This window comes from Labrus mixtus, chromosome 9 (assembly GCF_963584025.1).
Source record: "Labrus mixtus chromosome 9, fLabMix1.1, whole genome shotgun sequence".
In the NCBI taxonomy this organism is placed as follows: Eukaryota; Metazoa; Chordata; class Actinopteri; order Labriformes; family Labridae; genus Labrus; species Labrus mixtus.
In genome coordinates, this window is record NC_083620.1 from 20,804,280 (window position 1) to 20,832,206 (window position 27,927).

At 37.7% G+C, this 27,927-nt stretch overlaps 1 protein-coding gene across 3 annotated transcripts in view; it reads right to left on the bottom strand.

Annotated features, from left to right (window-relative positions):
• LOC132980601 (syntaxin-1A-like) overlaps positions 1–27,927 on the bottom strand; it is a 56,549-nt gene that overhangs the window by 12,889 nt on the left and 15,733 nt on the right. For all 3 annotated transcript variants that reach the window (XM_061046819.1, XM_061046820.1, XM_061046818.1), the window contains exons 2-4: positions 24,920–24,997; positions 17,242–17,341; positions 484–558 (exon numbers count right to left, since the gene is read on the bottom strand). In XM_061046819.1, the coding sequence (XP_060902802.1) occupies positions 484–558; positions 17,242–17,341; positions 24,920–24,997 (253 nt within the window). The remainder of the gene's footprint in view (positions 1–483; positions 559–17,241; positions 17,342–24,919; positions 24,998–27,927) is intronic.

Below are 27,927 nucleotides of genomic sequence, written 5' to 3' on the forward strand. Positions count from 1 at the left end.
ACATTTTTAATGAATTTAGATATTTTAGTGTAACATGTTTACATATCGTCTTTAAGGAGCATAGATGGATAAGCAAAAACTGTATGTCCATGTTGTGGGCGTGATTCAGCACTAGCTACACATCTATTTATTCTGCAAGCAGTATGTTACTTTAATATTGGTTCTTTGTTATTGCTGCTAACACAACACTTAGATTTTCCCATTATTTCTGGCATTGTAGCTGTACATCTGTTTTATTTGTTTCTCTGTTTGTCTCTATCTTATCTCTATGTACAGATTTTACAGAATATGTACACAGGGGTCTGGATATTCAACATGGGAAGTTTTCTGGTTTGCATTTGTAGTCCAAGCTGCATTGACCAATTCTGTTTGGTCTGAAACAGAGTCCGTGTGGACAGCAAAAAACAGGAAAAACATTATAAAAGAAAATATTCATTTGTTGAAGCTTAAGGCAAAAAAAAATATGGGAACACTTCCACTCACTCTTTAATTTGGAGCGCACTTTGTTGGCCAACTTCTTGATGTCTGCCATGAGATCCTCCAGCTCGGTCTTTGTCTCTGAGGCGAGAAGAGAGAAGAAGACATTAACAGACTTCTGTGAATCTAAAACTTTCACATACATATATCCTTCTTCGTGCGCTGTCTTTTTAGAGTACCAGCATCCTTCACTTCTCTCTGCAGTCTACTTTTCTCTTTCTATGCAGGCCCATATCATCAAACATACAGAAGTGTACTGTCTGAACACATGCGGTTATATGGGTCCAAAAGCAAGGTTTGTTTGACTAGAGGAACAAATGAAATGGTGATGGATGGCAGCAAAATTTAAGATAAGGGGGAAAAAACAAACAATCAAGAAGGTACATTCAGGCTGATTTTGCTGGTGACTAATTTAATCATCAAACTCTGCTGTCCCTCCACACGCTGACCGTTTTCTAAATGGAAACTGTTCTTGTTCATGGGCCAAAATTGCACAAGAGAGTCCCAATGCACAATGATACAATTTGCTGAATACACAAAAAGCAGTCTAAATAAATGAAGAAAGAATCAGGACAGATCCTGTGGGACGATTTAGGACGCACATAGAAAAAAACAGACTTGCCTCCTCTGCTATTAATTATTTCATTCTTATATATAATTCCCTCTGTGCAGTCCAACACTTTAGTACATTATTAAAGCCTGGGTATATACCTACAAGAACAGTAAGCATTTTTCATTGAACACATCTCAAGACAATCTGAACAATTCTAATGATTTATATTAATAACTTCAAGTGAAAAATCCAGAAATCCAGCATACAGTGTAATAAAAGTAAACACGTTTTTTCATGTCATAATTTGGTGGAAAGGCCACGTCTGGTAACATTTTACTTCAACTACAACAATAAAGTATTCTATCAAAACTATTACAAACATTTAATTTAGCTGTAAGTAAGTACATAAAATGACATCCATCCATTATCTATAACGCTTTTTTTAACCGTTCGGGGCTGCGGAGAGCTGGAGCCGATCACAGCTGTCATTGGGCGATAGTCGGGGTACACCCTTGACTGTTCGCCAGCCAATCACAGGCCTGGCGTTTAGAGACAGAAAACCAGCCACACTCACATTCACACCTACGGTCACCGCCATGTCTTTGGACTGTTTGAGGAAGCTGGAGTACCCAGAGAGAACCCACGCAAGCATGGGGAGACCATACAAAGGCCACGCCCTCTCCGACGGGGGATTCACACCAGGAACCAGGAGGAGCTGAGAGGCAACAGCGCTAACCACTGCACCACCACGCAGCCCATAAAAATACATCTTTAGCATTGGTCAACAATTATAATTTTACTTATGAGACCATGCTTCATATTACATACATGTTTAGCTGCCCACATGATTCTTCTAACAAGAACGTTGATAAATATGTGCAAGCTTTATTGATGTAGTTTAAACGTGGTGCTTACAAATGCTTAAACCCAGGGGGTAAAAGTGAAGTGTTTTCTCATCTGATTCTCGATATAGGAAAGAACAAAGAGAAAATTACAGAATAGTTTTCACACATTCTCTCACACCTTTTACCCTGGAGCATTAATTGCCATTTTTAGCACATTGCAAAGAAGTGTTGAAGTCATTTATCATCTTAATGCCATAGGAGACCCTAATCTTCATAAGTTAACAAGCCCAGAGGATCCAGCAGACATTAAAAATTTGTCTTAAAGGGTTACTTAAGTCAAACTATTCAATCAAAACAGAGCAAAGCGCCTGCAGTGCTTCTTTTATAATGAGTTTGTTAGTGGATGTGACCTGCTTTACAAAGCCGCATAAATCACAGAGATGAATAGGAGATGAGGGGGCAGAATTACTGAGCTGATGCCAGAGCAAACATCTGCATCCAATTACGCATAGAGAAGACTTCAATCGCTGATAGGTTTTCAATCAAGAAAACAATATTTGCACACATTATCTTCAAGGAAAGAAGCTTAAAAATTGTGAGATGATCAAATTTGATTTTTTCCCCAAAGTAGTACTCTCAATCCACATTGTTTGATGTTCATGGTGTCCTTTTTAAGAAATTCCACCCTCACATCTAAAACAGTCAGCGGCCCAAAGTGGAAGATTCAATTTTGTCATTATTTTATTCACAATGAATAATATACAGTATGTCCCATGAATCCTTATTAGCAGCTTACACTAGCTAGGATAAATCCTCTGACCATTTTGTATCTAAACTATAACAGCACATTGGAGGTAGAAAAGCACATTACATACTGATCAGTAAAATCCTTAAAGCGTTTAATCTGCTTAACAGATGTATTTCCATATCAGCAAACATCAGCCTGTGGTACATGCAGCTCAGCAGCACAGGGCAGAGGACATGCATGCTGAATGTGCTGAATGATAACTTCAGACTTTTGCACAAGAAGAAATGACACTATTTTAATGTATGATTGGAGGACAATTGGGGGATCTTTGTAATAATTTTGATTGCATTTGGGAGATGTAATGAAAAGAGGGACGATAAAAGGGCAGACTAAAATTGAATTTAAGAAATTACAACGACACGATGAGCATGTCAAATTTGTACTCCACTACGAAGTCCAGGCAAGTGCTTTTTAAAGAAACAACATTCAGTTTTTGACCACTTAAATCTTGAGGCAGTAATGTTTTTTTTGTGTTTTTTTTTTTTTTAGAGTTGGTCCCTGTCTTGTTTATTAGCACATATTTCAGAGCAGTCATGCAGGGGAGTTTTCTGCAGGGGGTTTCACCTTGTTTTGTTGACCACAGGAGGCTGCATCAACACAATCATTACACTTTAGAACAGAATCAGGAAGGAGGATTTAAAGCATGCAAACATGGGTTTAGGATAAGAATGATACAACATATTAAGAGACCGACATAACAGATTGAACCCCCGTTAGTCATAACCTGCTGTGTTTGCCATGAAAAAAAGAAGAGAGGAGCCAGGATTGATTTTCACCAAAATAAAATAATCACTTCAAAATGAAACTGAAAGGCAATAGTAATGAGGTGTGTGTGTGTGAGTGTGTGTGTGTGTGTGTGTGTGTGTGTGTGTGTTGATGCAGAAGAAGTACACTAACATAAACACAAATAAACACAATGGTGCTGACGCTGGTTTGGCTGAGAGAGAGAGAGAGAGAGAGAGAGAGATAGAGAGAGAGGGAGAGCGAGAAAGACACTGCAGGAAGCTGCCTTTATACCATGTAGCAATGGTCCAGATCTGAGAGGATATATTTATTCAGATCATTGGTAAACCTCAAAGAGACAATATGTAAACACACAAACTCTCTAAGCAGCGGCTGTCACAAGACGTATTTCGATATAATCAAAACTCAGCCTGTGGTGCATGCAGCTAACACAAAGCGGGGAACATGCATGACAATGCAGAATAATAACTTATTATATAACTTATACTGTGCATAATAGACCTGTGCACAGAAGAAATCACACCATTTATGAAATTGGCTGAAAAAGACAGATCTATTTAAATGTCTGATTGTAGGGGAACAGGAGAGCCGTTGTTCTTTGTCATTAAGTTTGATAGCAGTAGAGGGAAGGCAGAGGACAAAGTAAAAAAAAACAACAACACACAACCAAATTGAGCTGAAGAAATTGCAATTACATGATCAGCAGTTAGTTAGTCCCTTAGCAGCTAAAATGTGTAGGGACGTGTGTTTTTGAAGGCAACACATCTCTAGCCTGCAAAGTATTTCCTGTCTTTTTTATCACTTGCACATATAGTATTTTTAATATATTTGATGTTTTATTTGATAGAGACAGATACAATACATATAGACAACGTGAAAACAACATGCAATTGCAAGTATCATAGTGTTTATAGCGGATGCTAATTTGTAACACCCGTCCCTAGAAGGGCTTTTGTGTGAATATAAGATTAAAACACTTAAAAGGGAAAGAGAGAGAGAGTAAACTGGGTATAGTAAACTACAATAAGACACATATTTAGCTGTGATATAGCTACAAATACTTTAACATGGGTAAAGTTGCTGAACTAACCAGGACTTGGTGGTTCTTTAAAAAAAATTGGTGAAGTTCAAGTTAATATGTATGATAGCCACACGTGAGTATAGGCAGTGTCACTTGGAAAAGAAAGTGAACTGATGATACTGGGTGAGAAAGAAATCCTATTCTACTGTAAAATGATGGGAGAAACATGGAGGATATGCAGAAGAGCAGCTTCAATCTTGATGCAACATTTGAATAAAACTGTGTCTCATGTCATTGATCTCAATGCTGAGGGCAAAATGTGTGCAGCATACAGGGGGTCTCTGAGGGTCTCAGACTGGTGTGAAGAGGTGGGCTGAAGCCTCCAGGGCAATTGGATAAAAACTGGGTTTTGTGTATAATGCAGAGGGAGAGTTGCTTTATGAGTCTAATCAGCTGCAGATCACAGATTGTCTGTTTAGAACAATTACATTTCTGTTCAGGTCTAAATAAGGGTGACATCGCTGTATCTAAAGGGCAGTACTTGTCATTCATAGATGTTTCTCTACAAAAAAGGATTAGTATGTTAATCTTTGCGTCGACTTGTGCACTTTTTGCATAATGCAGAAACACTCAGAGGTGTAAGGTTATGAAAAAGCGCATCCATCTTTTCTGTGTAACCATAGCAACCTCTAGCATCCTGCTCAATGAGGTCAGCTGCACAAACATCACTGAGATAATGACAAAAAAAGCATTGTTTTTGGCCATTCATGGAGTGTATATGCGTGTGTGTGTGTCAAGGAATTAGATTAGATCCTGCCCCCCCCCCCCCCCCCCCCCCCTTTGTGGATACTAGACGGAGACAACCTGCTCGATCAGGTGTTCAGCTGCATAATTGGCTGCCAGAAAAGACGACCGGTGCAGAAGAAGTGGAGTAAGAGGGAAGCAAATGAGAGGGCACAACTGAGGAGTCAATTGAGTTGTGGCTTCACACCCGGTCCTCTCTCTTCCAAAAGCTCTCGAACAGGATCTTCAGGTCATGCTTGTTACCATCATTAAGGCTGTGTTGCTATGGCGATAATGTGGAGTCAATCCTCTCGCCGGCTTTACGTTGTTTAAAGTGGCAGAGAGAAAGAGAGAGCAACAGAGGGGCTATGAGGCATGAAGAAATTGAGGAAATGTGGAAACGAAAAGAAGGGCAGAGCAACTAAATAATGAATTGTTATAAACATATTTTTGAGGGTATGAAGAATGAGGTATGAACAATGAACAATCAGCACGTATTGTAAGAAAATTGCTCAGCAGTTGTTGGAAATGAAACAACGCTCAGAGCAAATTTAAAGGTTTTATATCTTTTGAAGCACCTTAAAATATAACGAGGCCTCGGATGACACTCATTTTTTAAAGTCATGACTACCCTGGCAAAATGTAAAGTGATTGCATCAACATGTGCAATCGGTTGTATTTTTTTAAATCATTATAAGGATCATCATCAAAATACACCTAAACATGGAAGTGTCAAATACACATTCTGATTATTGCTTACATTTTTACTCTTAAAATGTTACTTATTTATATTTTTCAGTAAAAAAAAATATAATACATATATAATATATACATACCAATATAAAATAAGGTTATACAAATTTTCCTGTATAAATAAATAGTTTGATAATATGTCAATATAGTGCTGTACACATTAGTGAGATCATTTCAAATAAAGCTAAAATCAAGACATTTCAGACAGCATGCTCTCATTGTTGTTAGCTATGTCTGCATGTATTTCTCATTTAATTTATTTAAAAAATGTTTGAAATAAGTGAATGAAATGAAAATGAAAGTTCATTGTTATCCACAATGAATCCTGATAATAACTTCAGAATTTCACCAGGCGTCTTGTTTGAATGCAGAAAAAGCCCCAGAAGGATTCAGTAGTGGAACATTTTCATTTCAAGCTGGACCATAGTATCTCAGATATCAAAGCACAAAGAAACCTTTGAATATGACTACTGCTGCAGTTGGCTGTACGCTGGGATTGAATCCAATTTTGGCATGTACGGCCCAAAAGAATGAAATCAGAATGACTGAACAGCTCAGACAAACTAAGCAGAGCAGGTGTGCACAAACTCAACACTTCACTGTTTTAGTCAAAGACACTTCAGGTAGAAAGCTGATCAACATGTAACATGTAACATTAACATGTATTAGTAAAGAAATATGTGGGCATGAAAACATAATATTAAGTCAGACCATTGCAGCCCCTTGTACAGGCTGCCTGTAATTTACAAGAAGAGTTGGACGGGGTTAGATAAACCCGGAGCACATTTTGTTTTATTACAAAGAAGGTGATGTGCTTGTCGTCAATGATGACGTCTAACAGTAAACTACTACAGCACCACTATGGCAACATTCTGGATTTGTAGCTGGTGAGATATGTAGTCAAAAAGGCAAAAACAGAGAAAACATTTGAAGTACTGCAGAAAAAAGTCTTCCATACAGCAATGCACCTGCAAAGCTTGCAGGTCTATTACTGCCGTTAAGTTGTCTTGAGTTGACGCACTACACTCTTATTCATGGAGTCTCTCAGTCTGAAAATGCTGCATGTGGTTGCAGTTGAGTTTCAGACTGGTTCACCAGTCTGGTCCAACAGCCTGGTCCAGTGTGATCAAATCTGTTTGCAGCATATTGTAGGACATCTTTTTTTTAACAACCTTTGCAAACGTAGAATCTTATTGCACTTGCAACTGCCAGCCTTCATGTCTCCTGATCTGGATTTTACCTAATTTACTCTGAGGACTATGATCATAAGAGCACATTACAGAGATCTAATAAGAGATGAACATCTTGGAAATCCTGGGCCAATTCTTTGCACTGCATCAGTCTTACTCCAACTTTGGATCTACAGCCGCAGCATTTATTCAATCAAGTAAAAACCCCATCCAGATTTCCCCTTGACTGTCACTATTACAGCAAATTGATTTTCCACCAAGTATCTGTGTTTGTCAGTCAAGTCTCTGTGTACTATGACACCAACACATTTATTTCCTCTTCTCTAACACAGGGTTAATTGTTGCCACTCCAATCTCTTACGTGGAGCCATTTATCATTTGTTCTAAATCTCACAGTCTTTCTCCGTCTCACTCTGCTCATTCTGTAAATATATAACCAGTCCTCTGTGTGTGATCGCTCTGCTTATTGATCGTCTAGAGTGCAGCAGTTGGATGTTTCGGACAGACAGAAAATGAGCTCATCCCTCAAACATGACTGATATTTACCTTCCTGCCGGTCTACAGTATGAACTCAGGTAATGACAAACTGACAGCAGAGATAAAGAATAACTACTAGTGAAGAGTCTAGATCTATTCCGACAGGTGAGACACAGATTTATTGCTGCATAGAACATATAAAATCCTTATTATAGAATGTATAAAAATTATAGGTGTTCAAGTAAGTAAAAAAGCAAACTTAAAGCTACTGTGAACAGTTTTAAGTGGGTATGAAACATGAGACTGAAATTACTGATGCCTCTTTATGACCTACAAACACACAGAGGAACATCAGTGAGAAGATTAATTATTTCTGAAAGGTAAGTTTTAATGCCTGTAAACACCAGAGGGGGCAATTAAGAGCATGCTGCTACAACATTCTTTCTTATTTTTTTTTTTTTATGTTAAGGTGAGTGATATGTCTGAACCGTTAAAACACAGATGAGATTTATGTAAAAAAAAAAAAAAAAAAATGTGCGGGACAAGATCAGCAAATACATAAAAGCTATCACTCTATCCACAGGGGGCGCCAAAATCAACACAACAAGATCAAGAGCTTTAAATATGAATTTAAACATGGACGTCATTTTCTGCAACCTAAACAAGATTGTTTTTACTGTGTTTGATATATACATCTATATTGGTGTTTAAATACTCTTTATCTTTATGAACATATATTTACTAATATCGAAAGACATGTAACATCTTATTCCCCCTTCATAATTCAAGTCAATCATAAATGGGTTTTTTGAGGAAATTGGTGGATCATTTCTTTATTGAGATCTGTTCTGATCATCATTTTCTGCAGCAAGTAAAAGCAGTACATCGTCTTTTTTTTTTAGTCAAGAAAAGATTTGGCTGTTGTACTGTATTAAATCGTATCTTATAACTCCCTTGTTCTCTCTGACAGCCTCTATTCCTCCTACACCATCTTCCAGACAGTATAACAGTGATCCTGTGAGATATCACGGCAGTGTTACTGTCACTTTGAGACCTCCGCCTGCCTCTCAACACTTGACATTTCAATCTAGATCAGAGCACCGAACCCTGCTCGCTTCTCACTGACCGCTGGTTCAAGAGTCAAGAGCATAGAGGGCAGTTAAACTCATTTATCCCTGCATGAACCAGTTATCGCCCCCAGCTTTGACCTCCAGTATGTGTATAAATGTGTGTGTGACCTTAGCCATGGCCCTGACTGTCCTCATTGTGATAACCTCACTTTTACAGGATATTAGAATTCAGAAAAAATGAACATCTTCAGTAGCAATAACAACATCTGCTTAGACTTCAATAGGGAAATGTTAAGAGGAAGGGAAATAAAGAACGAATAAGGAGAGTAAAAAAAATGAATTGGTTGAGAAAGAGAAAATAGGAAATACAGAAAGCTGGGGGAACTTTTAAGCACTTGTACTTTTTGGTATTGAAAGTAGAGGAGCTGTGGCAAAGCAGCACTCCGAGGGAGGCAGCACACTCAGCCAAAAACTCCACACTAGAAATAGTAACACTCACAGGCTGCAATTAAAACGAGCATCTCAAGAGCTGCGAGTTTTACAAGTCAGCAGAAAGAAGCTGTTTAAAAAGTGGAGGCTGAGATGTCACAGGGAGCGAACACAAAGTGGTTGAGAGAAAAGGCTAGAAAATGTTGTTAAATAAACGACTGAGCATTGGTGTTAAGGAGCAGATTCTCTCTGTCTAATTAACCGAGAATGTGTCGGGAATGCTTTGCAGTCAGCGAAACTCAAACTGTGGAATTTTAACTTTGTTATTTTGGTTCTCCTGGAAGTGAAGAATTCAAACTTCACTCATCATTTGTCCTCATTATATTCAAAAGTTTTCTCACAACATTTTCACTTAGTTTGAGTGAAAACCAAGTCACAAAAGATAGGTGCTCTGAGTAAAACTGCTACAACATTACCACAGACCAGTGGTGTATGGGTGCCTGAAGAAGTGGGTATACTGTTAATTGTTCCCCAAATTATTTCCCGTCCAGCGGAGGATAAACGGCCTCTGTTACTAACAGTGACATAAGACTCCTCTTGCATATTTTAGTTAGTGCGCCTGCTAGCCAATTAGAGACAGAGTGGAGAAGGTCATCCCTTTACCATACTAGGAATTGCAGCATCCTAGTGAATATGGTCAATCCCTATGGAGACTGAAAAATAAGTGGGTATACTCTGTATACCTGCGTATACCCTGCACTACACCACTGCCACAGACCAACAGGAGACAGTCATTTCTCTTCCTTGTGTGTGATAATCTCAGGTAGAAATCTGTGGCTTGCAGTAATTTGTAGACTAATCTACTCTCAGGATGTAGATAGAGTTTGACTCCGCAGCCAGAAGAAGAAGAAGGGAGATAAAAGACAAATCTAAAGTCACTCTACTTGTTTTCTGCTAGCATTGATTTCTTCCTCGTAGTAAAGAGAGACACAGCACTACAAGGTCTTACTTCATGGCTGCTTGTCTCAGACGGTTTCAATGCACACACCAAGAAGCGCATTAAGTAAAGCTGTGATCAATCGACACATAACTGGATACTTTCAATTGCCTGTAGGTGTTATTGCACCATGCAGGTCGTCACTCACGTGTCAGGTGTAATGCATGGATAGAGTCTCTTCTTTAATGTTGTTATTTCAGTGTTATTTAGTACACTTTAGATGTACTTGAAGAAGTACCTTAAACCATACTTGTGTGCTTTTGAGTAGCTTCTTTAAAATATGTCCAGTAGTTTGTAACCTACAAACTATACAGTAAGATAAACCCTATAATATATGGTCTTAAGTTAAGGTTAAACTCCCCCAATGGGTAACTCCTGCTCAGAGACAGGATGGTGAGGTGTAAGTTTTCTGTCTTCAATCGGCAATCTGTAACAAAGTTGCCAATTTACGTCGTATAGGCTTCAATTGTGAATGAAAATGGCTGAATCTGCTCAGCCCGACATAATGATTCCTGGCCTGCATCCAAGTAAAAAGTCAGCATAACGTCAGGGTTAGCCAATATGTAAACGCACAGCTAACAGTCTTGAACATTCACTGTGGGAAATGACGGATAAGTGACAATGTCAACAACGTTTTTCTCCACCTCTTACTGAACAACTTGAGTCGGAAAGTGTATTTAAGATGATCAAATCCAAGAATAACCTGAGAGAAGTCTTTAAAAGCATTACTGTTTGGGAATTTGCAGATGCAACGGCTACCATGCTACCAGACCCACAGCCTGTTGTCAAGCTAATAGACTAAGATATTTCTCCATGCTTGGAAACCTATTCCAGCTACCTCTGATGCTTTACTGATTTTCTCCTTCCTGAACAATCCAGGTTAGTACTATGTATGAACACATAGTGATTTGAATAGTCTCTAAGAGTAAGTTTTCAGTGGTCTATAATTGTACATCACAGCAAATACACTGGACACAAATTGTCATCCAAATAACAAAAGTGTTGATTTCAGCGACTGGAATAAGGAATTCCACAGCTGTAGCCCAATGCTACAAAAAAATCAAAAAAATGTTGATGAATGATTTCTTACATGCACTAAATAGAATACTAACAGATTTGCCACATTCATTTATTTACCTGCAGATGTAGGGGTCTAGTGAGAAACTTCATTAGAATTCTTTATTTCTGAAAATGTCTTATACAAAATATCCACTTCTGTAGGAATAAGAGGAGGAACAAGTGTCGTTGGAGAAGGATATTACAATGCATTTTTTTTAAACAACCTTGTCACAGGGCCATACAAACATTTTTTTCAAAAGCACATTCATTAAAACTTATGTTGAATAAGAGTTAAGGTTTTCAGACTTGCATCTGTGTTGGTTAAATATTGTGTTGGTTGCAGGTATTTCACAACAGCCTAACATTCTCATGGGGATAGCAGAGTGTAAAGGCCACTGATGCACCTGCAACAGAAGCATCCATCACCTCGTCGTGACCTTAAGAAATCTATCATCTCCAGTGCCATCAATTAAAGTAAGTAGGGGCAGTGATGCACAAGGCCCATAGAAATTCCAGATAACAAAACAAATAATGCAATCATTTCATGGACAGTCAATCATCTTCTAAATATAAAATGCATTAGTGTTTTCCCTTCCTGCATTAGAGGAGTGTGCTTGTGAGAAAACACAAGTTCAATATCCATTAAGACCATGTTGCTGTTACCTATTTCATCATCAATATTGAACCTATAGTGTTCACAGCCCACACAAACATCCTTAACATCACACAAACACTGACACTGCGTCGCAATTCCCCTGTGGACATTTACCGTACTCTGCTTCATTAAGGGAGGTGGGTAAACTGTGATATGGCATAATGTGTAATGCAGGGGTGAAGGTTATATTACACATAGACATATGTGTGGGCTAGTATGTGTGTGTGGGTGTTTGTAGTCATGTGGTCTAGAGTTAACCCCAGTGGAAATGTCTCAGTCAGTGAACACAAAAGCTAAGGGTTAAGGATAATGAAGGGGGGGGGGGGGGGGGGTTGTGAAGCTGGACTGGTGGGTGTCGGCTAGGCAGACATGATGCAATTATGAAACTAATAAAGCGTGACAGAATTAGGAGGTTTACATACTCACAATTTAACTTGGCATTGGGAAAGGCCTTTGATGTAATTAATCTATACTGTGTGTGTGAATCCTTTCTGCTCCTTCATTATACCAGGAGAGAAAAAAATGTCACTACTTAAAGCCTAAGCGCTCTATTTAAGTTATTCATAATATGACTTGCGATTGAAAAGGAAAAGGGTGATTTTATTTTGAAAGGAAATAAGTTTGTTTTGGTAAAAGACAACATCTCTGAAGTTGATGTTGAAAAAAAGCAGACTCCTCTCTCACCACAGAGGTGAAAATAAAAAAAAAATGCAGAAACGCTGACTGAAAGAGAAAGCAAAACAGGAGTGAGAGGAAATACGTTTTTCCTAACAATGGATATAAGACCACACTGACCTTTTACGTGAGCAACATTTTCAATGAAACAATGACTCATGGGAGATTTTTAAGAGCCTGGGATTCACATTAAAATGTCATTGTCCAATTACTTCAGATGACACACAGAAATGTCAGACTGTTACCATAGCAGGATCAGAGGCAGAAAGGATATATCAACATCCTTGTGAAAATGGCACGTGGCACAGTTCATATGATCTTCACACATATATCAACCCTATTTTATACAATTATACCAGCTTATTCTGGTGTTATCAAGATTCAAGATTCAAGATTTTTATTTGTCACATGCTCATACAGATGTGCAGTGAAATGACACTTCAATCAAGTGATCAGGATCATAAATGTGACATAGTATGGCCCTACACATCCTCCTAGTTGTCTGAGTAGCCCTATTTTAACTATAAGTTAGAGCAACATTTTTATTACGCCAGCAATGTCTAGCGGCTGGATCAGTTTTGACAAGAGCAAAGCAAAAGAGGAGAACACTTCCCACCAAAACAAAGAAAATGACCCCTTACTCAATTGCTTACGGGTCACTTCCTGCATTTGGTACATTCCCTTTCCGTCAAGATTCTGTCATTTGTACATTTGTTAGGGGATTGGTAAAAGGTGTTCTGCCACTTGTAAATTTGTCTCAGTGCTTGTAAATGTGTTTCACATCTTGTAATTTTGTTTTATAAAATGTAAAACTGTTTTTCAAAATGTAAATTTCACTCACATTTTATAAGTGTTTCACACTCTGAAATTTTGCTTTGCACTTCCCAGCCTGCGTAAGTTCTGTTGCTTTACAACATTAACCACGTGTTTACTGTTTATTATACCATGCACCTACAGTACAGTAATGTTCCACCAGACTTTTTGGACACCAAGGAATATCAACACATCTACAAGATTAATCCCAACATGTTGGTACAGCCACTCATGATTCCCAAACGATTCAGCCAACAGACTTTGGCAATTTCCTGGCTTCTCCTCTGGTGCCACTAAGAAGTTGGCAAAAGTGTATTTTGGTGTATACATCTCAACAAAAACTGGATGGATTGCTATGAAATTTGGAAAAGCATTCCTCTCAGGATGAATTGTGATTGTGCCAGCTTGCTAACTGACAACGTGACATGCTGTTGTGTAGAAACTAAAACGTTTATATATATCCACAGCCAGCACAAAACACAAAGTACAGCTAATAATAAAGGGCACGTTAATGGCTCGGTGGCAAATTTAAAATTTACCTTGAGCTGATTTTAAATATAAAATAAGTGGATAAGGGGCTTAGATGGCCTAGCGGTTAGGTCGCGTAGACTATGACCCGGGTTCAAGTCCGTCCTGTGGCTCCTTTCTTGCATGTGTGCAAATATTTAGAAACAGCGACACAAATCCTCTTACACAAACATTCAATTAGAAAATTTGGTCGGCATGCTCTCCATGTACTACTATCCCTATTCATAGCTTTTTGTTGTTACTTTGATACATTTGTAATCCATCAGAATTCTGTCGAAAAAACACACTGTGTGGCTGAAGATAATTTTAAGTACATTTGTCATACATAAAAGTTGCACATAACTCCATACATGAAATGATACTGCTAAAGAAACAGAGAAGCCACCTGGATGAAGTTATTCAGATAATTGTAGTCTCTGTAATGAACGACCCTGACATTTACATCTGCTGCTGACTGATGTGCATTTATCACGCACGCACGCACGCACGCACGCACGCACACACACACACACACACACACACTTAGATCAGTGATCTCAGTCACAAAGGAGACAACTTGTTGAAGTATTCATGTGTTAAATGCAGCACCTTCCCTCATTGCTGCCTCGCTCTGTGGGTCACCTACACAACCCGGCTTGTTAAAGGGCTCATTTGATGCCTGCTGCTGCAAATAGATCGATGCTATTTCAGGTAGGTGGAAGCTAGAGTATCAGGGTGGTGTTACGAGTGTGAGTAACAACCCCCTCTTGAGAGCAGGAGGCCAGATCAATGGTCTGGCAAGGATGAGAGATGTGTGAGAGGACAGAGAGAGAGAGAGAGAGAGAAAGAGCGACGGAAAGATTGAGTTAACTTTTCATCACAGACTGAACCAAGGAAAGGAAGATTGGCAGATGTAAACAGCAGACGAAAAGGGAAAAGACAGGGCTTATGACTAATGGAAGCAGAAGAATGGTGGAAAATGGACAACTGGAGTCTAAGAAATCTCACCATGAGGGCATAAATGCTTAAAATGACAGCAGACTGGTGAAAAGAGACTAACTCATCTCCAAGATCTTACATCAACTGGCTTATCGGAAAAAAAAAGAAAAGCTTAATATGCGATTTTTCACACTTAAATATAATAGAAATCAAGTATATCCTCTGAAAATAACTCTGTGAGTCATGACTGTCTACAATGGGTGTAACACCCGAGTCCCACTGTCTGTGATGCTTTCCGAGTTTTCCGAGTCCTAGCTTCAGTTTGTTTATATCGCCAGGACGGCCGGCTGACTCCTCCTCTCGCGAATAAAAGTTGTTTAATTGAGGGACTAGAGAAAAGAAGAATAACATACTGTACTCACTGCTTAACTGTGTTTCTAGATCACGCTCATTTCAGGTAAATTTACATGCATTTTGGTTTCATGCTGGTGCTCAAGGGCGACATCTGCTGGATCAAAAAATCGCATATAAAGCCTTTAAAGCAATCAAGACATTTTTCTTTTTGTCCAGTGAAACTAACAGGCCTTTTGCTGAAGTACATTCTCCTTGCCCTTAAGAGCTACTCTGACTCATTGCAGTCTTAAACATTAAAGCTATCATTAAGAAGCGTGTGCTCAAAAGGGTCAGACTTGAATAATGAAAACTTCTCCATTTGAATCAATGAAATAAAGAACTTCTTAATAGGAAGACAGACTAACAATCATAAATCATAAATTGATTACTGTGCTTACTGGTGGTCACCCTAAAAATGTCTTAATCTTTCAAGCGCAATATTGTATATATTGTATAATATTGCTGCTCATGAAACTTTGGGTCGCAAGGTAACTTCTGGTTTGCTTTTCTCATAATAATAATTATATAATGTCATTATCATAGGGATGCACAGATTGAGAAAAAAAATCAGTGCCAATAATGATGAAATGTTTTTTTCTTAAATTAAGAAAAACTTAATTGCTTTTGCAATTTTGTTGACGTTAATTCCCCTACCTGGGCCCAAAACCTCAATTAATGAACATGATGAAAACACAAGTGAAAACTATTGAACTCATTCAAGACTACATAACACTACATTTGAGTCAGCACAAATTCAATCAAATTTACAAAAATACATTTGAGTTTTACATGGACGACATTTTCAGTTCACACACCTCCCAACAAAAGCTGCCTTTGAAAGAAACAGAAATACTGCTTACAATTACTATTACGTTTTATACTCAGACTCAGTACAATAAGAAAAATGATCATACCATTTTTAATGTTCTCAAGCCGCAGATATTTTATAGCATTCTAATATGAAAAGGCTAATAGTTACAGTAAGTGAGCAGTTCAGCAGCTGGTGGTTCAAACTCTGCGTACACCACACACACACACACACACACACACACACACACACACACACACACACACACACACACACACACACACACACACACACACACACACACACACACACACACACACACACACACACATCAATATTCCAGCTAATGAGTATTCCAGTAGCTTACATGCATAGAAATCAACATCTGCACATACAGACGCTCTTACGAAAGTAGAGAGAATCTCTGTGTTGCTCACAGACTCTGTTCATACATGTGTGAGTAAATCATACTGAACTAAGAATAGACTTGTTGCCTGATTGATTCCAATGTCCTCCAACATGTGGCTCAAGAAATCTTTCATCCTTGATACAAATATGGATCTTCTACAAATTGACCGCTGCTGGTTACCGTTTTTATTTGACATTCGTATCCAGTGTGGAAAAGGCCAACTTAACCACTAACAAAGCACACAGCTACATAGACAGACAACCAATTAGTGCATATAAATGTAAAGTCTATAGCAATATAAATGAAACAAATTATTAATGTGGTATAATGCTCAAATTAAGTACAAAAAAAAAGCGTATTTGTAAGATCTGTGGGCCTCTGAGAGCTCCCAGAAGAGCTTTAGTGCTCCTTAACACAGATCATAAAAGTCGTTGAACTCTTATAGAGCATGAACACCATTTCATGCATTGATGACTATGGTGATAGAAGGCCCCATCTACAAGTTGCTCTAAAATCACTCATATGTATCAAACCATATGTTGAGATCTGGGGTCAGTTGCACAAATGGCAGATGAGGTGAGATTACAGCTGTGGCTTGGATGCATGTAACTACTATAATAGTAGGATTTCAGATGGACGTGTCAAGAAAATTAAAATCCAACTGGACAGTCACATAAAAAACAGTTTTAAGAATTCACCTGGATACTCATTAACAGTAGGATTGTGAGTGTCTGGGTTTGGTTTGGTGAGCTTGTTAACCCAAAAGATGAATATCGGAGCATTTAAAAAAGAAGACACAAACAAACAAACAAACAAACAAACAAAACAAGCCTTACTCTCATCAGGGTTAGGTGAGGCAAGGATGGCGCTATGCTTCCTCTTTACCTCCTCCACTTTCTCTGCCAGAGACTCGATAAAACCCCGGATCTCCTCCACCTGTTGACAGGGACAGAGAGAGAGAGAGAGAGAGAGAGAGAGAGAGAGAGAGAGAGAGAGAGAGAGAGAGAGAGAGAGACAGACCAAGAGGCACTTTAGATCTCCTCAGTGCTGGCAGGCAGGAAGCAGCCGTGATTAGCGTGAGCGATGTTGATAGAAACTGAACTGAAGATGTCATTATCATATTAGGGGAAGAATGAAAGCAAAGTGAGGCAGGCTTGAGTGAAAGAACACTGATATGCCATGTTTTTCTTGTTTTCATGCTGTGCTCATGATGGATTAATGTTAACAAAGAGTAAGGTTTTTTTCCTGCTCGTTTGTAAAGTATCTTAAGATAACATTTGCTATGAATTTCCCCAATACAAATAAAGATTGATGTTTTCCCTGTCTCAATCGTAATTTCTCTGCAGGATCTCTGCAAAAAAAAGTACTTGTGTGGTATGGCCATGATGGCCAGTTTATAATTAAAGTCTATCAAATCATCACACCAGTATTCAGCTGTTTCTTTATTAGACTTACAAACAGAAGGATAATATATAAAAAAAAACCACATTGGATATTTGTTTATGACTATTTTTCCCTTTGACTTGTGAAGACACAGGTTCAAGAAATCTTTCCTTTGTTTTGTTCAGATTAAATAATTGAATACACTTAAGGGAGCTGCATGGACAGATTTTCTCACCTTTGGAATTTCACCCAACTAATGCTATGCTAAGCTAACCTTGTACTTTCCAGAACACCATATTAAGTCTATGTCCAAGCAGCAACCACTGTGTTTGAAAAATGACGCAAATACAACAGTGAAAAAACCTGCAGTGTCCACTTGAGGCTGGCAGACAAAATTTCCCCTTTAGGTCCCATGCAAAAAGGCTGTGTTTACAGAAATGAATATATTACGGTTTTGGTCTCAAAGTCTCATTCTATATTTGGTGGAGGGTGGGCGGATTGGGTTAGAGTTATTCATAAATCTGCATACATTTGGGCGTGGTTGAGTTGTCTGACAGGCTGACAGGTAGGTGGACGTTTAAAAATGGCTCTTCAGAAACCAGTGGGTGACGTCACTGGGACGGACATGAGTGTGTTGTATTTTTAACTGTGATCTTTGCAAGGAAGCCTGAAAAGACACACATGCCAATATGTTTCACTGCACTTTTAAGCACAGAACAGTGACGACTTCAATGGGCACCTTTTTCCTTTTTTTTTTTTTTTATCATTTTGAATTAATACTATGGATGTGCATGTGTGTGCATTGCTTAATGCACAAGGGTATGTGGTTAATATATTCTCTTGTTTTAGTGATGCACATCAAATATTTGTTTACAATGTGAATGAATGTTATTCCATTCTCTTTGTTTGTCTTCTATTCTTTTCTGTTCTTTTCTCTGCGATTTTCTTATTTTAAATAAATTTCTATTTAGTTGTCTTCTATTTTATTCTTTTCGATTCATTCTATTCTCTACCTAAATGCAAACTTAAGAAAACTGACTCTGCACAGATGTATCTCCCAATTTGACCTCTGCACTTCACAGCATCGTCTGACACCAACATCCGGGTTTGACATTCTAACCAATAACCTCGCTGCTGGCTCTTCACCAGCTGTGCCGCCTCTGGCTCAGGCAACATCTGGACAAGCAGCGGATCACATCTGTCCAGCACTTCAGCAACCTCTACTTTCATCTCAGCTTGTCATCGACCCGTGTTCTCTTTCTCCTCCCTTATATCTGCTCTGCTACAGGCCGGCATGTCCCGCCCAATCACTCTCTACAATATCAATCTCTATAATCCCTACAGTTGACAGAGAGTGTGGTACATCTAGACAAAACTTAAGAATACAGTCTAAACAAAATCCATGTTATGTAGACAGTACAAGCTCCACATGAAGAGCCACACGGTGATCTAATAAGACAATGTTTAGCAGAAGAGGCACAATTTATACATTCAGTCGCACAATATGACACTGATATACCTTATGAGACAAACAGTTAGTTAGTTGACTTCCTTTTTATTTTAGTAATAATTTCATTGTAATTGATTTTATTGATTTCAAGGTATATCTTTGCATGTGTATATGTATTTATTTAAGTATTTATATTATAACATAATTGTTAAATGTTTTATATGTTGTTTCATTGTTTCTCTGGCAACAAGGATTGTTACCATTCAAGCCAATAAAACAACCTGAACTTAAACCTGAATATATCCACAGTTGTTTCCATGTCTCTGGTTTTACTTGTCTCTTTGAAGTCCACCTGTCACCTCTCACAGCTCTGCACGTTCTTCATCTCATCCATCAAAACAGTCCTGAGATTTCCTTCACCCAGCCTGGGTTATTATTTTCACATTATCTCTTTAATTACCTACTGATTGGATCTGTTTCTTTAATAACAGCATAATTGGCTCTGGGAGACCACTGGGGAGAGACCAGACGCTGCAGACGGCACAGTGACAAGAGGACAGAGTTAAATAAAGTAAGACAGACAGGTGGGGAAAGATCACAAAAGTGAAAAAAAAAAAAAAAAAAAAAAAGTAAGGCTGAGAAAGGAACACAGGAGGAAGAGGAGGAAGTGAAACAGACGTGAAGTGAGCAGAAGATGAAATCACTGTAAGCCGACTCAGTTTGGAAACCATGTGTACGTGAGTCACGCAGCTTCTCGGGTCTCTGAAGACATCAGGAAAATTTTATTGGTGTGGGAGAGAGAAAATTATTTCTCACATCTCACATACATGCAGGAACAAATAAAAAGACAAACTCTCTCAGGAATACCTCACACATGTGTATCTTCCTTTTATAAAGTGGATAGGCTTCTACACCATGACACCTGTCTACAACTTGCACAAATGTCCTATTGAACCACCTAATAATAGCTTTTTTTTCAACTGTATCATCTAAGCTAAATTTTACCTGAGTATATATCTCATTCTTATCTTGTTAAGATGATGAAAAAGGCTTGAGGCCAGAGTCTGTCTTGCTGTTGCTCCCCTCATTCTTGCATCATCCAGTGAGGGATATTTGGGGAAAGAAAGGAGTTTCACTACACGATGTAAGAAGAGTCCTGACAAATCAAATGTAATGGAACTTATATGAATCTATGGTAGGAAAAATGTACATATGTAAGAATAAACTCACTTACAAGCATTCTGTATTAAACAATCAACAAAATGCCACACTGAGAAGACCTTCAATTTAAATCTGTAATGTTTATTTACCACAAACATTGAGGTCTATACAGTTCTACCTTTAAGAAATAGGAAACCAAAATATTGCAATTGTAGAACAGTCATTACTCAACATATAAGCCAGATTTACTAGAAAATGTAAATAACCCTTTAACAGCATCAGAAAACATAGATACGTCAAACTGTAATTGTTGTCCAATGTTGCCTTTGCAAATAAAAAAATAACTCAAATTGAGAGCATAATAATATATAAATAGCATGATGTCACAGCTTAGTTCATGACAGTATTTCAAGCCTCCACGAGGCATCACATATTTCAGACACATGCACGTACACACATCTATCCAAGCTGTTAGGTCAACATACAACATACAGTATGGTGTTGTGTGGTTCTTAAACATACAGTACAGGCACTGGAGGCCAGAAAGCGTGAAACTATAAAGCCGATGTCAGATGTCGTAGCTGGTGTCAAACGATAGAGCAGATGGTCAAGATTTTATTACAGCATCTTCCATCTGTTATGTCAACCTGACTTTCTTTTTCAACCAAGATTACATTTCTGTTTTTCTTGGTGGTAAATGTCAAACCAACATCAATTGTTGACATAAATGAGATTATCATATTGAGCCTAAATTCACAGTCTAGTGATAAAGTTTCCCTGCAAGACAAAGCTGGGTTAGCTTTTGACCTCAGTCTGAAGTTGAATTTTGACATTTACCAAGGGGTTAGATTGTGCAACGAAGACATCTGGGTTTTGTGTTGTGTTTAATGTTGGAGGTGTTGATTGATTTGGGGTTTTGATGTCAACTAACCATTGATTTTTTTAAGTTCCCCTGACACATAATTTTAAGTCATGCTGATGTCCATTGCCAGTTTAGGTATTGTGTATACCAAAATATCTCAGAATTTTTCACAAGAATTGTCATTTAAAATAATATCACTTTTAAAATCAATTTGCAGGTCGGATTTGCAGTTTATGAAATTCTTTGGCACTTAATAACAAGCTAGGTTAGGTAGAATTGGCCTGATAAAAAGTCATTACTAAGGATAAATTATTGGCTTTGGTTTCTTCATGGTTTCTTTCTTTTACTTAGGCTGAACTGCAATTGGAATAAAGTCAATTACCATCCACAAACCACACTCAACGAGATACGTAAGCACAGTGAAGTAAATGGTACTGAAAACCAGAAAGAGACACAGCCTTGTGAATTCTTGTACATACAAATGCCACAAATTAATCATGAAATCAATAACTCTCACTCTCAAGGTCATGTTTATGGTTAGAAGCAGGCGCAGAGGGCTGCAGCGGTCACTCCACGTCTGCTAGATCACCACTGAAGGATTAATTAACACACCCAGTAAGGGTGTGAGCATGATTACTCCCCCCTCTGTTCACTCTACCATCTACATCTCCCTATGTCACATGTTACTACTTGTTACTTCTCTCTGGGCTGGCTCTCGTTTCAGATTTTGTCTTTCTCACCATCCCTCTGGCTTCCATTTCTTCTCCTATGATCCCCATCTCCACATTTTACTCCTCCTCTCCCTCTCCACTTTAAGAAATATTTAATAGACTGAATTTTCAGACGGATGAAGTGAAGTACGCTTCAACACGAAGGATGGCTAACTACCGTCTGTCAGAAGACAGAAGCAATCACAGAACAGTACAGGGGAAGAGACAAATTTGGAGGATTTTTTCTGCAGACTGCAATGTTCCCTCAAAGATACAACATCACCTAACTACAGTTTTTATGTTTAATTTTGAAGTTATATCATGTATTACTAGTAATGACTGTAAAACCTTACTCTAAGTAGAATAAGTCCTGGATGAAGTAGTAAAACCCTGCACTGGGTTGTAGGGGAGGCTGAAGAAATCCTCAATAAAATAGTCCTTCTACTTTCATCTATATTGAAGCCCTGCAAGGACTTACATCATATCCACCCAGTTTTCCCTTCATAACGAATCATTTCCATTAGTTTGCTCAACTTTTATTTCTCATCATCTCAGAATAACAAAACCAGCTCTGTAATGAGGAGAAAAAAACTCTTCAAGATCTTGAGAAAACAACTCAAATTAACTTGTAATCAGGGGAGAACAGGCACTGTTGTCCCTGGATACCAAGATACACATCTAAAGATCTTGAGTAAACAAACGGTAATTACTTGTTATCAGAGTAGAATTAAGTAATTAAAATGTATGAATGCATGCCTGGGTATGGCTTCTGTCCATCATTGTTGACAATAATGCATCATCATCATATATTTTGTTCATAAAATAAACACTGTTAACCATCAGTTAATAGGAAAAATAATTGCCATAGTAGCTAGGGAACAAATGATTAACAAATGAGAAACTTACTAGTTAACAATTAGTTAATGGGAAGATCCTGAGCAAGTCATTATTAAATTGTGTAGAGTAGATAATAATAGAGAACAGCTGATCGATAAGGTCCACAAAAGTTTGATTAGTTACTAGGAAACAATGAAACTTACAACTAGTTAACCATTAGTTACAGGTAGATCCTGATTAACTCCTCATCTAATTCTGTAGAGCTAATGACAACTTAGTAGAGAAAACTGATAAGGTTAAGGTACACAAATGTTTGCACCATTACTAGAGAGCAAAAAAAGAAACAAATGAAGAACTAACTACTTCTTAACACTTTATTAATGGGATTTTTTAGCTTAGTTACTAGGTGACAAATGAGGAACACATGAGTAACGAGAAACGAGTTAACAATTTGTTAATGGGAAAACATTTGTCATAGTTATTAAGGAACCATTAATGAACGAATGAGGAACTAACACCTAGTTAACCAAAGCTTAGCAGCCTGTTTCAACACAGCCCAAATAGTTAATTTAAACATGGCAAATAGTCAATCATAGATTGGGATTTTGGGGTGGCATCAGTAGTGAAGGCCAATCAAATTCAAAGGATGCCCCCTCTCCCCCCCTCCCTTTGGCCATGTCCATGTAAAATCCTGAGTTATATGGAAATGCTTTAAACAGTTGATTGAGGAAAGAATCATCCAGCAGACCCTGCTGAACCAAGTTACTTTTGTTCACAAAGGCTCGTCTCTAAGCTCACAAACAACTGTAAGAATCTGAAGTACAAAATACTTTAAATATACATGAACCAATACGGAATGGACAAATCTAAATGCTCATGCGGGTGGCAGTGGTAGGAGAGGAGATGAATGGAGTTAAATAGCTGGGAATCAAGCAGTTTTTATAGCTGCATGGAAGCAGCTAAGTAGAATGAATTAGCACTGAATCAATTCATGTGTTCCCCTGCTGCTTGAATGAATGATTATAGGAATATGGAAAATATGAATATGGAATTATTTCTATGTAGGCCTATGTTTGAAGTAGTCTCTAGCTCCATTTTGCACTAATAGTCACTATTATATAGGCTACATTTCAACCATTACATTCCTGTCAGTTACAATATGAAACAACTGCTTTTGGATAAATCGTTATAATTTTTTGATACCTTGATAAAGTAATATGATTACAGGGGTATCTGATTGGTGCACCTGCAGCTCAGTCACAGACAATTTGGCCTCTTATGTGATGTGTTTATAATGTCTCTTATCGCTTTGAAAGCTCGTATCAAAGTGCTGCGTGTCAGAGCTCTTTCATACCTCAAACAGCCTGCTAAATGGCATTCAACCTTTCCCAACCTTCCTTTGTAGTAGTATTTGCATTGGTGATTGAAACACTTCAATGTTAGGGCCAACATGTACATATCAAGGCATTTTAAATCTACAAGAACTGCCCCATAAAATATGGCCTCATCGGATCAGATCTGAACTATCCTGCTTTATACAGCTAAACCATTGACTGCAGGAGATTTATATAGCCGGCCATTAAAGATGCTCCCCTGACCCTGTCTGTGAGCCATTACGATTTACACTTTGTGTTCCCAGCAAACGGGCACAGCATGAACAGGGAAATACACTCCCAGACGGATGCATATATGCAGTTTTGTGCCTTAGTGCATTGACTATCTGCCAAGCACAAGTGGATGTAAAAATCTGATTCAAAATCACCAATATTGTCATCCAGATCTGGACAAGAAGAGTATTGTTGTGTTATTGATTCAACAAAAACCCTAAAAATGAAATGAAATAAAATACACTACCATTCATGCCACCCCAGGAAGAACATCAAGAGCCATATATCACATCACTGCTCCACTAAGAAGAGAAATGGCATGAGATTGATTACAGCACTCTGAAAAACCAACACTATTGGATTCAATATCAGGGAATGAATAATGTGAACTGTAGTCGGGCATATGAACAGGCTTATTCTAAAACGACTGATTATGTGAAATGTGCGATGATAATGACTCAAAGAGAGAGAAAATCTAAGAACAGGACTGTGAGAGAAACCAACCTGTTCAAAGAATTCATCCATGAAGCCTTTGTCCATCCCCACAGCAACTTCATCCTCCTCCTCCGCCGTCTCCTTCCCCTGGACAAACACACAAGATTAGGGATTATTTGAAACATCCATAAAATGATAAATGAACATGTTCGCCAAAGTTATGCATTATTAAAAAGACATAAATGAATGTAGTACTTGGTGATAAGACTGCTCACGATTGGACCCTGTGATGCATAATTCAAGGTTAAACAGAAGAGTATTAACACTCTCCCCAGCACTCCACCCATCAACTGATTAGAAAGAAGGAGCACTTATCTACACTTGTAATTACAACCACAGGTTGAGTGATTAGCAAGTCATTACTGAATTAGGACCTAAGGGCAAAAGAAACTTGACTTTTATGCACTTTTTACAGCCTGCAAACACAACAGATACAAGTATATAGAAACACTGAGCTGACAGACAAAGATTTGTATTAAGGGGAAAGAAACACTAATTTACTAATTTCCCAAGAGTTGGCTGCTAAAATTGATACCATGCTAGCTTCTCTCAGTAAGAAGCTAGGGCTAACTAAGATGGTTAGTTTGGCTTGGCTATGCAAACAACCTGGAAATGTGGGAAACCGCTAGCATAGCTGTGTTCAAAAGCGATAGAATTAAAAGCCTCTCTAAAGCTAGCTAGCTAGCTAACATTTCTTAACACATTTGTGCAATCAAAACAAAGAACAAGAGGGAGTTGTCTGCTAGTTCACTGGTATCAACTATCAATCTGCAAGTATTCAGCAAGTTAACCATGCATGTTGTTTCAAATGGTTGGAAAGAAAAACATTTCAATTACCAACTTAAACTTTAACAAAACAGATTAAAATGGTAACAAGAAAGCATAGGCCTTAAAAGGCTGCTTTTATCCCAAAGAGAGCGTACAACATTCAACTTGTATTTAAACATTTATCTTTAAAAGATACATCTTCCAAAACTTTTCATCATTAAAACAATGATTTATTCTTAAATTACCTATTCTAACGACATATCAGCCATTTCACTACATTAACAACCGCATTCCTTCACATTCATCTTGAAGCTGTCAAACTAATTAAATTCCCCATTAATGGTTTATGAGAGGGAGGGTATTTTTCACCATCCTTATTTCCAGCACAAAAACATAACAACAGCAGGAAATCTTAAACAAATTTCTGGAACAAACAAACAAAATATTTTCAAGTGTGACAATTCATGACAAATACATAATAATGTTTAGTATGTATTATGTTGACCTACATTTTTATCAATGATGTCGCATTTGTTGTGGATCTTGTGCAGTATGCTGTATGTTGATTGTGTTTTTAATTGGTATTTGCTTCTTTGTGTACATGTAGATTGTTGCTTGCCTTCATTGTGTTTTGATTATTTTTTCTACTGTTTAGGAAACTCAATGTGTGCAGCACTCAGAGTCCAAAACACATTTCCCCAAGGGCACAACACATTGCCTTATTGTATTGAAGAAAGAAATAAAATGGTCAGTTTAACAATTGGTTAATGAATTGATCCGAAGACACAAATAAAATGAATTCAACAACTTTGACAATATATTTGTTTACTGTTTCATTCCTTAAAATGTGAAGACACTTATACTTGAATGTAACAACCCATGTCTCTGGGTATTTAAAGTGGAGTTTACACACTTAATAAACATAACTTAGGGTACCTATCTTCAGCTACATTCATTAAAAGTTAACACATTAGACTCCGTCCATCAAGTTAGCTGGATTCAGTAACATGAAGTTAGTTTGCTTATATCTATTATGCATGATTAAATCTGACAGTTTAATTAAAAATGTACAGATGAATAAGAACACATTCTGTTCTACTTTCAGAAAGGCCAACACATGGACCATACAATCATATGTGACCAAAAACCAGCTATAAAGACGTCATATGAACAAATCAATGAAGTGACAATGAATTAACATAACTTAAATTATGTTTTATACAATTTTCATACATTTATGTATGTGAATTGTAATCATCATTAGGCATACTTTAATTAATTAAAGTATACGATGTGTACCATGATTGAAAAGTGAAACCTAGTTAAGTGATTAATCTATAAATTCATATGCAAATGAATAAATTATGAAGATCATTTTAGCAGACAGAAGACTACAGAACACATGGGGGGGAAATTACTCAAGTTTAGGTGAGGATATGAAGGGATTTCCATGTTGTGCACTGTGGACTGCAAGCATAGTGTAGTAGTGCATATATTGGTGTTGCAATGTGATATGGGTGTAATAAATCAAAGGGTGCACGGTGCTTGGAGGGTCTTTACAAAAAACCCTCAATAAATAAGGTCAAATAAAAATGTAAATCATTAAGACTGATATAAACATATTTGTATCGGTATAGAGAAGTTCAGGCGGTTGGATGCAATGACATTAATGTGAATGTAAATAGGAAGCATAAGAAACTGAATCATAAAATTGGTGGAGCAATTTTTACAAGACGACCTTTTCTGAGATGGGTGCATTAAGCATTTTTTTTACTGTACAATGCATTCAGGTATACCTCAATGAAATACTCATCTAAAGCAAGCTCAATTTGACCAATTTTGCACAAAGGTGAAGAATAAACTGTAACATGAATATTGCGTAAACTTTATTAGCATTTTTCTGGAGGTCCCAGAATGGTGTTTAAGCATTTTCTGGATAAATCAAACACAAAGAAATTGTGTTGATTAGAAAAGCATCAGAGAGGAAGGACTTCAAGGAATGATGGTGCAGCAATTGGCGTAAAATTAAGAGAGGAATGCAAAGTGACCCTGCTGATGCTTACATTGTCCAACCATGGTCAACCACATTTAATCCAACAACCACAAGAATATATTTGGAAAACAAAATAATTTCAAATATATGGAGTGTGAGAGTCCAACTTTAATGTGCTTTAACTTGAATTGGTTGGTGATATTTTCTTTAGTCTAAGTTTGGAGCTAAACTGTTCACAGGGTAGTTATAAATAAAA